At 41.2% G+C, this 18246-nt stretch overlaps 1 protein-coding gene across 6 annotated transcripts in view; it reads right to left on the reverse strand.

The window, feature by feature from the left end:
• Positions 1–18246, reverse strand: part of LOC121509834 (ral guanine nucleotide dissociation stimulator-like) — a 91584-nt gene that overhangs the window by 13377 nt on the left and 59961 nt on the right. For 5 of the 6 annotated variants that reach the window (XM_041787520.1, XM_041787518.1, XM_041787519.1 and 2 more), the window contains exons 2-8: positions 9083–9387; positions 8657–8731; positions 5534–5727; positions 4700–4824; positions 2198–2413; positions 1598–1701; positions 1383–1467 (exon numbers count right to left, since the gene is read on the reverse strand). In XM_041787520.1, the coding sequence (XP_041643454.1) occupies positions 1383–1467; positions 1598–1701; positions 2198–2413; positions 4700–4824; positions 5534–5727; positions 8657–8731; positions 9083–9387 (1104 nt within the window). The remainder of the gene's footprint in view (positions 1–1382; positions 1468–1597; positions 1702–2197; positions 2414–4699; positions 4825–5533; positions 5728–8656; positions 8732–9082; positions 9388–18246) is intronic. The other variant, XM_041787516.1, reaches the window with a different exon arrangement.

Consider the following 18246-nt stretch of genomic DNA (forward strand, 5'->3'; position numbering starts at 1 on the left):
TCTTTATAAAAGACTTTAATAAAACAAGGGTTTAAACCAGTGATACTCAACGTGTGGCTCTGGAGCCACATGTGGCTGTTTTGGGATTATTTGTGGCTCTTTTATGCCTTAATTTGAAATATTATTTCCCCAGAAAACCTTAGAAAAGGGAAACTTTAACCTTAGAAATTACTCACACTGATCAGTTGTTTACCAGACTTACACAAAAGGCTTTATTTGGCAAACTTGATTGTCCCATTTATCCCATTTTTCAAACAATTAGCCTATCTTTGCCCTTTTTCACCTTTTTTGCCCCTTTTCACACATTTAAGCTACCTTTTGCTATTAAATACCACTATTTACAATTTTTTTGCCCATTTTTGCCAATTCTTTTAGCCACCTTTTCCCATTTTTGCCCTTTTTCATCATTTTTTGCAACATTTAAGCAGCCTTTTGCCATTAATTACTACTTTATTTCCTCTTTTTTCCCATTATTGCAACTTCTGTTTGCTTCTTTCCCCCATTTTTGCCACTTTAATCCCATTTTTAGCCATTTAAACTACCTTTTGCCATTAACTACCACTTGTTTCCTCTTTTTTCACAATTTTTGCAACTTCTTTTTGCTACTTTTATCCCATTTTTGTTCCTTTTTACAATTTTTTGCCTATTCAAGCTACGCTTTTCCATTTCATACCACTTGTTTCCTCTTTTTAGCCACTTTTTTCCCTTTTTTAGCCATCTAAGCTACCTTTTGCCATTAAATACCACTTTTTTCCCATTTTTGCAATTTTTCTTTGCCACTTTCATCCCATTTTTGCCCATTTCCCCATTTTTGCCTATTTTAAGCTACCCTTTGCCATTACATACCACTTGTTTCCTTTTTTTGCCACTCTTGACTGCTTTTTGCCCATTTTAGTCACTTGTCTCTCATTTATTGCCATGTTTTTGCCACCTTAAACTTATTTTTATTGCTATTTCAAGCTGTTTTGCCACTTTTCACCACTTAGATTGTGGCTCTTGCAAAGGTATTTTTCAACAATTTGGCTCTTTGTTGTTCTTTGAGCAGGGTTTAGAAACACTGGTTTAAACAGAGCCAGGGCTCTGAGGGCCATGCATAGGTGTTAGTTTTAATAAATGAGTATTTGTAGATTATTTTGTAAGATTCTTCCCTGTGTGTTTACATTTCTGTAACCAGCTGTTACAGACATAAAAGCTGCATTATCATCAGTACCTTTGTTCTGCTTTTTAATGTCAAATGATAATTTGGAGCCTCATAACACAGCGGATCCTGAAATCAGCACCTCTTTTTAACAACTAGTGAATTTATTTCTAATTCATATTCAGTCTGAATCAAAAACCCGCTCTGAGATGAATCATGACCCTCATCCTGATCTGATCCTCACCTTGACCAGCAGCTCCCGGCTCAGTGAGTAGTTGTTGTCGTCAGAGAAGATCTCAGAAAGCTCACGGAACGTTCGGAAACTCTCCCTGTCGACGAAAGAAAAGATCAAGTCAAGTAAAAACCCTCAAATAACAGCCCCACTTCCTCTAACACCAGCTCATCCCTGACAAACCACAAGTGAAGCCCCATGCTTCGAGTCCAATTGCTGAAACATACCGGGACACTTCCTCCCAGGTCCTCTTCAGGCGGTGGATGGAATTACACTGCAGGGCAGAGAGGATGGCTCGCAGAGAGGAGAAGTTCTTCAGAATCCGACACTCCTGAATGCAACACGGACAACATTTAGGTTTAAAAAAACAGCCCCAGCTTTAACCTTAAATATGATTCACACCATGGTATACACGACTGATCTAACCGTGAAGACACATCGCCTTTACTCAGTCTTTGGGATGGCATTTTTAGGGTATGTGGCTCACCTCATGCAAACTACAAAGACAAAATAAGCCACCTAATGTGAGAGAAGTCTTAGTATTCTAGGCTTACAGCTATAATGTCTATCTTATATTAGTAGTAGGTGAAGAAAGACATGATAACAGTGGGTTTTATGCATGACAGAGGATCCCTGCAGGCTTCTAGATGGAGAAAACGAGATGTATGTGAGTTATAAGAGTTTGAGAGTAGCAGAGGGAAGCCCAGGCCCAGTCCTCAGATGAACAACAAATCCTTCTGATAACTACCAGCTGATAGACGACCTGGTACAGTCTGAGAGAAGAAATTTAACTACATATAACTGAAGTAAACCACGGTTTAACTCACCCGAGCCACGTCGATCCACCTCTCCAGCAGCCGCGCTCTCTGGTTGGGCTTCAGCGTCGGGTTGCTCAGGCAGGTGGTGATGACGCAGTTGGTGACGGAGTTGAACTGAGCGACGGTGGCTCGGATGGTCGGAGCCAGGTGCTCCTTCCCCTTCTTATCCCGCTGGGACCAGATCCCTCCGAGGCAGTGATACGGCACCACCTTCTTAAACAGATCCTGGACAAAAAAGAGGAAAGATACACTTTAATATGATGTTTAAACTCTGGATTTAGGGATTTAAGGTCGGACGGGTGTTTTCTGATAGTACTATGAATGATGAAAACAAAACCATGTGGGAAATGTGTAAATTTACACCAGACTGTTGCTGCTCCTCTTTTTATCTAGCCTACATTGCTGCGTTGAATAACCCAGAGAGCTTCTAACCTCCCTGGGACATAGTTTTACTTCAATTAACTTGTATTATGCTTATTTTTATTCATAATGGTCACAAAAAGCGGGTTGAAAAAGCTGCTGCTGAATGCATAATAGTGCCCGAGGGTTTAGGAGCTTTAGATGATCTACATTAAAATTCAGCTACATTATGGCTATGCACTAGATCAGTGGTTCTCAAATGGTGTGCCACGGCACACTGGTGTGCCTTGAGGCGAGTCTATGTGTGCCGTGAGATTTTTTGCTACTATAAGTCATATTTACAACTATTGAGCAACACATGATTGATTTTTTTTTATTTACATTGTCAGTATTTTATAAACATTTATTTCCATGTACGGCTGCAAATTCCATTCGCCTAATTTAAAAATCCCAATAACCCCTTAAAAGGAATGCCGTCTTGAGCGTATTAAACCCCAAAGAGCTATTAATGAGGAAGACCCACCAAAAAAAAGAAAAAAAAAACAGCCAGTAGACTATATCATGATAATTATTTGTCATTTGGCTTATATTAGATAATAGATGACATCGTAATGAACAGATTAAGTCAATATTAGGAAATGATTTTTTAATGCATGCTAGATAGGTTGTTTTTTATGGAAATAAATATGGCGTGCCTTGAAAACTTGGCTGGATGTTAGGTGTGCCTTGGGCAAAAAAAGTTTGAGAACCACTGCACTAGATAATCTGAAGCCCGGTGTAGCAGCAGGACTGGGAACTGGCTTACAAGTTTAACTGGCTGCTGGACTGAAGCGTGCAAAATATATCTGAGTATGGATGTAGGTCTGGACATCGGCACAAACAATCTGATAGCATGACGCCTCCTCCACGGCTACCGCGAGCACAGAGGCGTCATGTCTCGATTGCAACCTCAGGTATCTCCAGATCATGGGTAATAAAGTGAAGATAAACTGACTGAAATGATAAAAAAAAGTCTTTAAAAATTCATTTTAATCTGTGGACCATCTTCAGCAGCGCTTGGTTTGTATGCCAGTTGTGCTAAAAATGTCAAGAAAAGATTTTTATTTCATAAAAAGTGTTAATTTAAAACCAAAAATGTGTGCCCTGTTCCTGAAAAGCCTGTAAGGCTGACAATGTAAGCTCATGAATCCAGTATTCAATGAGTTATCAAAAAGATGAGCTGTCTAATAAGTTTTTTGGGTATGAATGTCTTACTAAGGCTTTTTATAAAGTGGTAAAAAGAGGATTTATACACTGTTTTAACAGGAAGAGAAGTCATGTCAGGACTTTTATTACATGCATTTTTCAATATTTATGACATTTTATAAACAAAACCAGCGTTCCTCAACCCTGCTCAACCAAAGATCCAAATTGTTAAAAAACACATTTACAAAAACCACAATCTAAGTGGTGAAAGGTAGCAAAAATGGGGAGAAAAACTGGCCAAAAACAGCAGAAAGTGGGAAAAAATGGGTGAGAATTGTTTAAAAAATGAGTTACAGGTGGCAAAATTGGTCAAACAGGTGACTGAAACGGGCAAAAATCAACAAAAAAGGTTGAAAAATGGGTTAAAACCAGCATAGAGTGGCAAAATGGGAAAAGAAGTGGCATTCAATGGCAAAAGGCAGCTAAATTGGGCAATAAGTGGCAAAAAGGGGGCAAAAATCTGCAAAAAGCAGGATAAAAGTGGCAAAAGAAGAGCCGAAAATGGGCTAAAAGCAGTAAAAATTGAGTAAAAATGGCAAAAAAAAAGTGGCAAAAATGCAATTAAGGGGAATAGAAATATACAGAAAAAATACAGGTTGACAACCAAGTTTGACAAATAAAGCCAACTGTGTAAGTGTGGAAAACAAACTGATTAAAGGGACTTGTAATGAATCATTTCTGAGGTCAAAGTTTCCCTTTTAAAGGTTTTCTGGGGGAGTAGTATTTCAAATGTGGACATAAAAGAGTCACATGTCAAGTATCACTGATCTAAACATTGATTAAAGTCAGATTAAGTTAAAATAAAGCCTAGCTGCAGATGCTAACAGGACTACGACAGGGACAGAGAGTCCGCACCCTTGAACCCGAGTCTAAATCTGTTCCTAAAGGAAAGGGAAGCGTTCTCACCGCGTCCATGAGCGTGAACTGCTCGGCCACCATGATCGGGTCGAACGACAGGAAACTGAACGCAGGAAGCTCGTCCTCAAAGCCGCTCTCTTCCTGCGTGGCAAACGGGCAGCCGATGTGTTCCCCTGAAAAGTGACAAAAGAAAAGACATTTTCAACAACTGCAGCGACCTGAGATCGACACAAACATCCTGCTCTGCTGCCGACGCCTCAATGGGTGAGAGATTTAACCCACAGATCCATCACGTGTCTAAGAGTTCGCTTGTCCTGATCATACCAGGATCTAAAACTTCTGTGTGATACTAGGACTAATCAAACCAAAACCTGCGGTTTCCAAATCATAGCTAAAAAGTCCTAAACACCCAGTACTGAAACAGCTGGTATAAAAAAGTCAAAGCATCAAAAAAACTGAGAGTAACTACTACGACCATAAGTCTACATATCTCTAAACTCTAATGAGGAGTCTACACATGAGCAGCTCCTCAATCATGTAACTACACTTAGAAACAACAACCAAATATTCCCTCTCAATGAATATTCACTATCAATCAGCTGGAGGTAACAACACTTGAAAAGTACACTGAAGTACTTAAGTATGAACATTTTAGCAGACCGAGTCTCATTAATGTTGCAGAGGCCTTTCAAAATCCTGATCACAATCATTTTAATCAATATTGAGATCACTATTACAGTCTTTGGTCTCAGTCCCTCTAACGAGTCCAGACAGTTCTTTATAACCAAAGTCAAACCAAACGACCCCTGCTGCATCTCTACATGGACCCCAGCCTCTCTCTGGTCCCTGCCCGGTTGTCCCTCTCCTGTCCTGCCTTCATACCATCGGGATCGGGCTCACACTGCTGTCGGCGGTGGAAGTGGGCCAGCAGGTTGCGTGCGCGGCGCTCCAGGTCAGAGCCGGGGAAGTGTCGGTGCAGGTAGGACAGGAGCTGGTGCAGACAGTCGTAGTTAGGGGGGCTCCAGAAGTCCTCAGAGTACTGATCCAGCCAGGCGCCCAGGATGGATGACACGGTGCTGCAGCACACAAAGAGAAAAGACCAATTAAATAAATCAGGCATAAAACACTCTTACACACTTATATCATGATTATAAAGCAGCTTTGTCCATTTACTCCTTTTATCACTGAGCATGCTCTCTGTGACTCTCTGAAATGTAAATAAAGGCTGAATAGATACAAAAAAAATCTTTCAATAAAATTAAACTTTGCATCTTTTAGTCATGCAAAAAAAAAAAAGATCAAGAAATGAGAATCCCTACCCATGATCCTCTCTTCTCTGTCAGACTAAAATAAACCAGCTGCTACATCTGGGCACTAAACCCTCCATTCTTTTATTTATGACTTTTTATCAGTTCATGAACCGTGTTTTATCAAACTCCCACAGAATCGCCCCCTCCCCAGTCTGACAGGCGTCCCAGAGAGAAAAATAACCCTGTGTTGGTTGACCCGGGCTTGACCAAGAGAGGGGGAGGAGGAGGAAGATGATGAAATATTCCCTCCAAGCGTGAAATGATGTACTTTAGTGATATACTATTACTCTATTACTGAAGATCCCTGGGGATAAATAAAGGATCAATCTGGTTAAAGGTAGAACCATCCACCAAAGAGGAGTAGGTGATAGGTCTGTATCTCCTAAAACACAAGGCTGAGGTTTGACCAGGGTGGGAAATTAGCACCAGCCAAATGTGGGTGATTTTTAGTGTTAGGAGAATTTTACCAACTTACCATCTTCTGAAGCAGGTGACTAAAAAGTAATGTAACAATGATTTTGGGATGGTAGAAGGCATAACCTGAGCCCTGGTGTTCTGCATGTTTCTGCTGACTTTATGATCAGAACTGTGTAAACTAACACGCTCACTGAACGAAGAGCCTTGCCTCCTCCTCCCTGTGTCAGAGCTGCTGTCAGAGGTTAACAGTCATCTGAGATGGTTTGACTCAGAATGAGCAGTGCTGCAGCTCTGCCAAATGTATCTTTGAATCCATGTTTCGCTCATTTTAAATCCAGTATAGTTAAACAAAACCTGAATTCAGATGTGAGATTTCAGCAAGTCTGACACGCATAATGCAGGAAAAAGCCACTGCAACATTCGGCTTTATTCAGGGTTTATAACAGTGATACTCAACACGTGGCTCTTTTGTGATGATCTGTGGCTCTTTTACGTCTTAAATTGAAAAATTTTTGGTCCAGAAAACCTTAAAAAGCGGTCAACTTTGACCTCAGAAATTATCCATTAATCAGTTTGTTTCCCACTCTTGTACAGTTGGCTTCAATTGTCAACCTTTATTTTTTTGTTTATTTCCATTGCCCTTATTTGCAATTTTTCATCCTTGCCACTTTTAATCTATTTTTACAGCTTTTAAAGCCCAAGTTTTTGCCTTTTTTGTCCTGCTTTTTGCTCATTTTTACCACTATTTTGCCATGTTTTGCCCCTTCTCACCATTTAAGCTGCCTTTTTCCATTGAATGCCACTTTTTTTTTAATTTTTGCCCATTTTAGTCTCTTTTCACTCTTTTTTTACCACATTTTTACCTTTTTTTACATTTTTACCAACTGTTACTCATTTTCTTATTAATTTTGCCACTTCCTCTCCCCATTTTCACCCATTTTAGTCTCTTTTCACTCATTTTTTGTCAAATTTTTACTGCTTTTTTGTCAAATTTTTCCACCTGTAACCCATTTTTTTAATCATTTTTTGCCATTTACCACCAGTTTTTGCTTCTTTTATCTTGCTTTTTGCTATTTTCAAAAATTTCCCCTTTTTTTTGCCTTTTTTTGCCCCTTCTCACCCATTTGCATCCCCATTGGAGGATGAGGTGGAGAGACGCACACTGAGCTAGGTGGAGGCCAGTCTGAGAAACATGGATCATCCACTTCATATCTCCCTCAGTGAGCAAAGACAGAAAGATTTAGAAAATCTTTCATACCATCAGAAATTAGACTGTATAATTCCAAAGTAAACAGATGAGACTCCCAGATGATTGAATTTCCCTTCAGGGATAAATAAAATTCTTGTATTGTATTGTATTTAAGCTGCCTTTTTCCATTTTTGCCACTTTTGCCCATTTGAGTTACTCATTTTTTTGCCACATTTTTGCCTTTTTTTGACAATTTTTACCACCTGTGAGTCATTTTGTAATCAATTCTGCCATGTTTTCTCACCATTTTTGCCAACTTTCACCCATTTTTGACACTTCTTTGCCACTTTAGTACCATTTTACTACTTTAACTCATTTTTATTGCCACTTTAACCAATTTTCACCACTTTTCAACACTTAGATTGTGGCTCTTAGAAAGGTATTTTTAAATTATTTGGCTCTTTGGTTGAGCAGGGTTGAGTAACACTCATATATATATAAGTCATTCTAAAACTATTTCAATATTAATCATTTTTGGGATGGATTTAACAAGCCAACAACATCTTCTTTTCCTCCTTTTATGAATTTAATGATCTTCTGGGGGCCGGACAGAAAGCTTTGGGGGGCCTGATATGGTCCCCGGGCCGCCAGTTAATGATCAGTGCAAAAGGCCCTGATTATGTTATCATCCCTCATTCCATTATATTTGCTGTTAAAAGTTAAGTGTCTGGTAAAAAGAGAGTGACTGGCAGATTTCAAATCCATCAGCCACAGTGGCATGTAGGCAAAAACTTGATTTCCAACCCTGGTCGTGACCCAGGAAGAAATCTGAATTTGGTGTCCAAGAGGTCATTTTTGCTGTGGTACCGATTCAGGGGTCAATATAGTTTGATTTTAGTAGGTATCATATTGCAATAAGAAATTCTTGAATAGCGACAATTCTGCAAGAGAAAGGAAGAAAGATGGAGGAGGAGGAGGATAAGGAGCAGTAGAAGGACGAAGAGGAGGAGAAGGATAGGTCAGAGCCGTGTAAACACTCCATGATTCATGTGTACAGCTCGCCGCTGAAGGTCGCAGCAGCAGACTCACTTTCTCAGCTCTGTGCAGTCGTCCTGAGAGACTCGGTGTGCTGTGGCTGCCGGAACATTCTGCAGCTTTGCATACCTGAAAAAAAGAGCGCACGTGTTCAGATGATTTTAGCCAAGGTCACAAAAAACTGGACTTTTAAGTAAATAAGACTGTTCCCATAACTAAAGGTGTTTCTTTTCGGTGTTTGATTTCCTGTCCTGACACTGAGACAGTGAGAAGAAGGAGTGTCTGAAGGTTTAGGCAGTAACTCCTGATCTAAGTGTCGCCTATGAGCCCTCTGAAACGTAAAGGACAGCCCTAGTGTGGATGTAAACAGATCAACAGAGATGTTCTATTTCACTGATGGCTTCTTTGGCAGATTTTTGGAGGACCAAACATCTGATAAATCATTGAATTCTACAGAGCAGATGATCTGGCAGCGTTTACCTGTGCAGCAGGAGATCCAGCACCTGCTTGGTGGTGGCGAAGGAGCGATACGTGCAGAGGAAGATGGTGACGTACGTCGAGTCTTTGCCTTTAAACGCCGACACCATGTACTCCACCAGGCGCTCCAGCGTGCCTGCCTTGATGGTCCTCACCTTGCAGGTCTCGTAGAGGCTGAGGGCGGAGTCCGTCTCCACGCCCAGCCATCGCTGTCCCTTACTGGCCGACTGGTGGAGCTGCACCTTCCTCAGCGTGATGGTGAAGATGGCGTCGTCTTCGGCCTCCTCGCCGATCTCCTGCGTCGAGCTCTGAGAGACAGAGGAGAGGGAAATTAAGACGTTTGCTCCGACTAACGAGCTCTTTGGCTGACGTGTCGTTAAATCGTCACGTTGGAACACGCCCAGTCAGCAGATCTGAGGGAGTTCAGAGCAGAGATGCCACCGTTCAGTTAAAAATGTCCCATTTAGAGATGAAACCCTTTAATTATGAGCATCTGTGTGACCCAGCTCTCCTCTTTGTCTGAGTCACACTGTGTGTTCTGTGTGTGTGTGTCTGTGCACAAACAAACAAGCAAACAAACAAACAACAGTGTTACCAAACAGAGCGTACTGGATAGCGAGCTCTACAATACAAGCTGCAGCCTGCACAGAGCAAACTCAGAGCTAACACAGACGCCTGCTGGTCTAATGAGAGCTCTGTTTGTTAACTAGTCTGGCTGTTCCCTTCTCAATTTGATTAACAAGGACATTACACATGTCAGAAAACACAGGGATGTGGACACAGGTCGTCAAATTCATCAACATGCATACACATAAGCTGCATCAGAGCTGCTGAACGCAGCACAACAGAAAAATTCATCTTTGACAAAGCCATCATTAAAGCTAGCTGGTTTATAAAACCACAACCTAAAGCTACATCAGCATGACTCCATGACTTAATACTCCAAAGAAGGATTTATTTATCCACACAAAGATTTACACTTTTAATACGGCAGAAATTAGTTTAATTTACCCTCACATGGAGGAAAATAGGGCTGAACAATTTGCGATTATTTCTTAAGTTTTCCATCTTATATTTTTTCCAGAAAACACAAGCAATAAGTCACTCTATCCTATAGCCAACACAGGTTTGAAAAAATATCAAATTGTGATGATTTTGACTCATATTGCTTTGGAAAGAAAAATTTCCGAGTAATTCCCTTTCAGAGATGTTTTAACTTATCCCTAAGTGGGAGAAACTAAAAAAACTCAGGTCTCAGGAGGTCAATCTGGCTTGGGCACAGTGCCTGAGTCCAGGATGATAAAAAGAGCAGGACTTTTGGGTCAAGTGTACTCCGATCCAGGCTCGAGTCCCTGATGTGAAAACACCCTCATTTCTTTTAGTAGTCAGGAGAAAAGCAGACTTTTTTTTTTGGATCAGTAGTTGAATAACAGTATCTAAACCAGATCCAGCCCGCACAACAACAAGTACTGGAGCTCTTTAGCAACAACTGAAAACCAAAGAGGTGCAGAACTGGGATCAAAACAACAAGAGATTGTCTGCGTCTAAAGTTCAGCCCCCCAGCAGAGACCCTCGCTGAGCGTTCAACAGAGAGGGCGGCTGTGTTTGTGTGAGGAACAGATAACTGCGGGGTCCGTAGTAAATCCTGTCCAGGATAATGGCGGGGCACAGCTGCAGCCGAGGGCCGTGACAGCAGGCGAGGAGCTTATCATCCAAACCACAGAGGCCGCCGCACCACTATCACTCAACCCCGGAAACACGCAGCGCTCAAGGGCAGCGACTCCAGTCGACTCTCACCATAATGCTCCTATTCACGCCTGTTTCTAAGGCGAGCGGCGTTACCATGAAAACCAAACTCTAACCACGGCTAAAACAAAACACAGAGCAATCAATACTTGGAGCTGAAGGCTTCAGTGTCTCTCTGAAAAGGCTGAAACAAAAAACAGAGATTAGCTGAGGCCGAATGAACCCTACAACACTCAAACGCACAGAAAGGAGAGTAGAGTCGACGTGACAGCAGAATTTCAACTCTCATGATAAAAACAGTTGAAATCTAATGATACAGATAGATCTATGATGCCACAGCAGCAGAAATAGAAGTCCTAGATGCCCTAATACCGGGCAATTTCATATTTTATCATGACAAAAAAAAGGTATCATTTAAAACATGCTTATGAAAATATTAACATACGGAACATTTTGACAATCATGTCCTAACTGCATGTTGATCTGTGTAAAATTTCTGCAGAAAACCCTCAAAATATTGCTTAAATAATTAAAATGAGACTTTACTCTTTAGTCTTGGTCATCCAGCAGCCTTCTAGATAAACCCCAGATCAAATATTTGACCACATATCAGAGTCTATCTGTGTACCAAAGAGATGTGAAACTATCAATCCATCTCTGTTTAATTAAGGCTGGCCTGACATTCCTGCAGCCTGACTCACTCTGAGTCGACCAGATACATACCAGCACATCGACTGAAGCTGCTGCTAAAGATAGGCAGCAACCGCAGCAACAAAGAGGATGCTTTGGAAAGTATGGCATGAGTAAGAGACACAAAGATGGAGGCAGGAACTACAGCTTAGATCAGGCTTAAAAACCAGCCTGACTCTACCCGAGCCTGTCTCAATAACCCCACATTTTTAATAAGTCGGCTTTTATATTTAAGTTTAAATACAGGTCTTTGACTGTTTTGAAGAAATCTGTTCACAAGAGATCTTAATGAAGTAATGGTTTTAGACGTATTAATTGTTTATGACTATCAGGGGAGGGAGGATGAGGAGCAGACACATGGACATAGTCTGTGCTGCTCTAGCTGCACGCCGCCTCCACTCGTCCCCCTCGCTGTGTGACAGGGATTAAATCCTTCTCTCTCTCCGGTCAGAGACTTTCTGGTCCTTATTCCTCGAACCAGTGATACTCAGCGTGTGGCTCTGGAGCCACATGTAGATCTTTTGTGATGATTCCTGGCTCTTTTATGTCTTTTCAATGAAAAACAAGATACTTGTGCCCAATAAAGAGGACAAAATAATAGGATTAAATAATATTCCCTCAGAAAACCTAAAAAAGGGAAACTTTTCTGCCATTTTAACCATTTTTGCCACTTGTCACCCATTCAAGCTATCTTTTGACATTAAATACCCCTTTTTTCCTATTTTTGCAACTTCTTTTTGCTACGTTTTACCCATTTTTTGCCATTTTCATCCAAACAAGCTAGCTTGTGCCATTAAATACCATTTATTTCCATTTTTTCTAAATTTTTGCCTCTTCATTTTCCAATTTTATCTGTATTTTTATCTGTATTTTTCAACAGTTTGGCTCTTTGGTTGAGCAGGGTTGAGTAACACTGCCTTAAATTAAAATTAATCTAAATAATAGACTTTTTCTCCTGCTATTCTTAAAATGTCACATACAGCTCCTGCAGTCTGTAGACACGGGACAGAAACCGTCTGCAGGACAGCCTTCAGACATGCTGGGTTGGAGAGAGAGGCATGAACAGTACCGTGCAGAACTCTTAGGCATGTTTGGGCCAAAAACTGAGGCTGAAGACAGGCTTTTAATGCCGAGTAAGAACGCCCTAGGGCACCAGGGGGCGGGAGTATTGACACAACAACATTCATGCTCTGGATGTCCTCGCATATTAGCAGGGGTAAGGAAAAAGAATCTGCAGAAAAAACAACAGTCTACACCTTTAGGGTGGAGTATGGGGTGGATGGGTAGAGTAAGCACAGCTTAGGGTAGTGGTTTCCAACCTTTATTCCTTAGGGCCCCCCTACTCATATCTAATTAAAGCTAAGCCCCGCCCCCAGGACCCGCTTGAAAACATGAACATCAGTTTTATTTGTTTTCATTGACAGAATCCATCATAAAAGGCCCACATTCACATGTTCTTGCCAAAAATCAATGAGAACTGTCCGTTACGACGGTGTATCAGGAACACTTTTGTGAAACCTTAAAATTCTCTGGTTATAAAGTTGATAATTTATGAGAAAAAAATAGAAGTTTTTGACTTTAGAAGTTGTAAATGTACGTGAAGCAAAACAGAATTTCTTTTGAGGTTATCAAGTTAAAATTCAAAAATCAAAGCACCATTTTTGAGTTTGGTTTCTTGTCCTTTTTTCTGACACTGTTGTAAATTTTTGATTTAAAAAAATACTAGTTTTGAGTTTCTAATGTCCAAATGTAAGACTTTAAATGTCAGTAATTTTAAGTCTCCTTTATTGTTATTTTACAACCTTTTTTACTGTGGAATTCTGAGTTTGTTTTCCCCTTAAGATACGACTTTATAATCTCTAAAACTGGACTTCCTGCGCCTCCCCTGAGATCTTTGGCGCCCCCAAAGGGGTGCCAGACTCCAGGTTGGGAACCACAGGCCTAGTGTACTGCCCAGGCAGGTAGTAGGGTTGCTACTAGCCCCTTGTCCTGCTGTGGATGGCCCAAGGGCCCAGAAACCACTGGGGGTCTCTGAGCCCATCACCAAAGCTGAAAAGGCCCAGACAAAGGAGATGCTGCTGATCTTGACCTTGGCTGCCACGTGGGTGGAGCTTGACTGTGGCCGCCCAACCCCTCTGTCCAGCTCCGTGTCGTGGTACATCAGGCCACGTGAGGCATCCTTAGCACCCTACATGCCTAAAACTGCTGCACATGACTGTTTGTGAAGTGAGAGTACTTTAACTTTGACCGGGTTGTTTTGGATCAGCGAGCTGACTCACGTGATCATTTTTACTCTCATCAGGCTTTTATTCTGATTATTTGCGTCAGTGTAAACACAGCTTATGTGCAGGCCAGTTTTCTGCTCATTATAAACATTAAATTACCCAATAAATGCTCTAGGACTTCTACTTTTATCGCCACAGTATCAAACATGATTGATTTTTAACAATAACATATCAAAGCTTAAATTCTGGTATTGTGATGAGCCTTATCTCCTGCAGAGTCAAAAGAAATGTCTGGCATCCATCCTCCTCCTCCTCCTCCACACTTGCTCTAACTTTTATCAGATCTACGTTCACCTACACCATCCGGACTGTGAACGACCCTGAATGTTTGTCACGTGGGCTGCAGGAATGTGGAAAGTGTCAGCAGAGAGTGATGAGGCGGAGAGGACGGAAACAAGAGAAAAGCAGCTCATGTGTTGTGGTTTCAGATGAATGGAGTTATTGTTTTTGTCTCAGCAGTCATCTAAATTATTCATTTATATTACTATTAAAAAAACTACAAAATACTGATGGAATCACTGGAATTTGTCTGCACTGAGCTGTGACTGATAAACAAAGGTTGCAAAATGAAGGAGACACCGAGTTTAGTTTAAATGGTTGCAGAAATCTTTCTTCTGATCATAACAGCCACAGAAAGACCCTGGCTGTAATAAACCAGGGTGATGCCTTAGAGCAGTGTTACTCAACCCTGCTTAACCAAACAGCCAAATTGTTGAAAAGTACCTTTGCAAGAGCCACAATCTAAGCGGTGAAAGCAGCAAAAATGGGTTAAAGGGGCAATAAAAATAAATCAGAGGGGGCAAAATGGCAAAAAAGCAGCAGAAAGGGGTGAAAAGGGGCCAAATTTGGGGTAGAAAGAGGGGCTTAAAAAAGGCAGAAATTGGTGAAATGTGAGTGAAAAGTAACAAAAAAATTAGCTACAGGTAGTAAAAATGGTCAAAACGTAAAGACATGTCAAAAATAAGTGGAAAGTGACTAAAATGGGCAAAAGGCAGCAAGAGTGGCAATAATTTGGGAAAAAAGTGCCATTTAATGGCAAAAGAAAGCTTAAATGGTTGAGAAGTGGCATAAAAGGGCAAAAATTGGTGAAATTGGTGAAATTTGTGTGAGGGGTAACAAAAAAATTAGTTACAGGTAGCAAAAATGGTCAAAACGTGGTAAAGACATGTCAAAAATGAGTGGAAAGTGACTTGAATGGGAAAAAGGCAGCAAAGAGTGGCAATTATTTTGAAAAAAAATGGCATTTAATGGCAAAAGAAAGCTTAAATGGGTAAAAAGTGGCAAAAAATTTTGTGAGAATGGACCAAAAAACAAGTTACAGGTGGCAAAAATGGTCAAAACATGTTAAAAAAAAAGAGTGGAAAGTGACTCAAATGGTAAAAAGGCAGCAAAAGGTGGGAGAAAGCAGCAAAGAGTGACAAAAAGTTGGGGAAAAGGCAGCATTTAATGGCAAAAGGGAGCTTAAATGGGTGAAAAGTGGCAAAAAAATTGGGGAAAAATTTTCAAACAGTAAAAAGCAAGATAAAACGGTCAAAAACTGGGCAAAAAGTGTCAAAAAGAAGTGACAAAAATGGGCTTCAAGCAGTAAAAAACTGCAAATAAGGGCAATGGAAATATACAGACAAATTTAAATGTTGACTATTAAAGCCAACTGTTCCAGTGTGGGAAACAAACTGATTAGTGTGACTTGTCATGGATCATTTCTGAGATCAAAGTTTCTCTTTATTTAAGATTTTCTGGGGGAATAATATTTCAAATTAAGACATAAAAGATAAAAAAGAGCCACATGTGGCTCCAGAGCCACACGCCTTAGGGAAATATGCTAAAAGGAGTCCCTGAAAATGTCACCAGCCTCTCCCTCTCCTATAAAAACAGATTGTACCGACGGCTGATGTGCTGATCTGATCTGAAACACAATCACGATTCTTCATCGACACATCAGAAATGTTTATGACGCATCACGAGCCTCCGTCTCCACATCAGATAGCCCTGAGTCGGAGTAAACACAACCACCTGGAACATGACCTCACTAAAACAAACACAGGGACAAAAGGTAAACTCTGATTTAGAGCCAAATCCCTCAAGGCCAAACGCCGCTGCCGCCGCGGTGGGAGCCAAAATCCTGATGCTCATTATCAGGAAACACACCTGCCTCAGCAGGAGTGGTCCCACATGACCATCAGAAGCCCCTCAGAGCCTGGACTAAATGTAGATCATGGAGGAAAGTCCCAGTGGAAAACAACCCCCCCCAAAACAGTCAACACACAAACAAAGACAACAATAGACAGCATCCATTACAAGCCTGGAGCACAAGCCAGCGACTTCCCCTGAACAACAATGGCCAGTGAGAGCGAGAGGGACGCTGAGATCATCTGGATGAAGGCCGGAGACGGCAGGCGGGAGGGGGCCGAGGTTTGGAAAGTCCACAGAAGGGTCGACACAAGACCGGGATTTTAAACATGGATTCTAGTAAAATGTCAACAAACCCGGCAGTCCTGGCACCCATGATCGGGAACTTGACTTTTTCAGCAGGCAAACTCCTGCACAATGTCTAAACATCACAAAAGCTCTGGAAATGTTCCAGGGTTAAGGCAGGCTCAGTTCAGACTATAACAATGATCTATAACATGATAGGAGATGTTCTAAGGGTGCAGCGTGGACCCACTGGTCCTCTCTCTGGCTCCAGGTCCATGAGGCTGATATCAGGTCATCTCATCCAGATACTCTGACAGGTTCAGACCCCATGTTCTAGACTTAATTCAGTCCAGATGGGGTTACGGAGGTAATTCCAATGCAGCTTGTTGCAGATTTGTGGGAAGGATGGGGGAAAGCCTTTGATTTGGAGCTGCTCGAAAAATAAACTTAGGTAAGATCAGGTAATTAAAGTGGACCAGACAGAGAGGGAGAGCAGAACAAGTAGATCTGAAGAACTGTGTCTGTGTCCGCAGCTCAGATCCACCGAAACCAAGCTTTACAGCAAAAACCGCCCCTTTGGCTTTGACACGAGGGGCTGAACTTCCTGAACATCAATCAATACTTTTAAACCACAAGAGAAGTGGTAAAAAGGGCAAAAACAGCTTGAAGTAGCAATAACAATAAATTAAAGGTGGCAAAAATGGTCAAACAGCAACAAAAATGGGTGAAAACTGGCAAAAATGGGGAGGAAAAGGTGAAAAAGGGTCAGAAAGTAGCAAAAATGGGTGAGAAGTGGCAAAACAATAAGTGGCAAAAGATGGTCCAAAAATGGCAAAAAATGAGTGAAAGGTGGCTTAAATGTGCAAAAAGGGGCAAAAAAAGTGGTGACAAAGGGCAAAAATGGGATAAAATTTACAAGAAGAAGTGGCTGAAATGAGAACAAACAAGGAAGAAAGTTGTATTTAATGACAAAAGGTGGCTTAAACGGGTGAAAATGGGGAGAAAAGTGGGGGAAAAAATTAGTAAAAGTTTAAACAAAAAGTGTCAAAAATCGGCAAAAAAAATAGGGAAAAAAGTGGTATCTAATGGCAAAAGGTAAATTAAAGTGGCATAAATGGACAAAAAAGTAGGAAAAAAGTGGTATCTAATGGCAACAGGTAGCTTAAATGGATGAAAAGTGGCAAAAATGGTGAAAAGGGCAACAAAATTTCCCTTCTGTAAGGTTTTCTGGGGAAATAATTTTTAAAATGAAGACATAAAAGAACCACACATTGAGTATCAGTGACTTAGAAGGAAATGCATCGTTTCCGTCTAGTAGGAGAAAAAATCCATTTAAAATGCAGGTAAAGGTGGGGCAGCTGTAGCTCTATTACACCAACCCTCTCTCTCTCATTAGAGCATGAAATCAGATCAGAGTTTGTCCAACAGGTGACCTCCTCTGTCTCGTGAAAATCTTTTCTTTGATTCATCCTAAAACTGATTGGCCACAGCAGACAAACACTGGTTTCTGTTTATGCCCCGTCATTGGCCCGTGTTTGCAAACAGCTGATATCAGCCGATGCTGATGTTTCACTGATGCATCGGTGCATCCCTACTGCCAACGTCTGCTGTGTGATTTAGACCATGAACACAGTTTGCCTACAATTTCAGATCATTAAAATCAAGACATGTCCCATTTAAGGATGCCAAAGACGTGTATTTTTGTTGCTGTCCTTCTAAACACTTTGATGTCATCCTCAAACCATGTGACATGTGCCGATGGCAGTATCTGATGTGTGTCAAATGTGGAAAACAGACTAACCTGTAGTGTACGCTTCTGTGAGTGGCAATGCTAAAATATGCCAACAGCAGTGAAGCAGACAGCTGTCTAACAAGTTTTGGCTACGTAGCACACACCCTCCAGGTGACTGACCACGTTTGCAGCCAGCCCAGCATCTTGGATGTGGTTGCAATCAGCTGAAACATAGTGGTACACTTTAAACTAGGGCTGGGCAGTTAATCACAAATTAGATTCAATCGTAACACGGCCTG

This window comes from Cheilinus undulatus, linkage group 5 (assembly GCF_018320785.1).
Source record: "Cheilinus undulatus linkage group 5, ASM1832078v1, whole genome shotgun sequence".
In the NCBI taxonomy this organism is placed as follows: domain Eukaryota; kingdom Metazoa; phylum Chordata; class Actinopteri; order Labriformes; family Labridae; genus Cheilinus; species Cheilinus undulatus.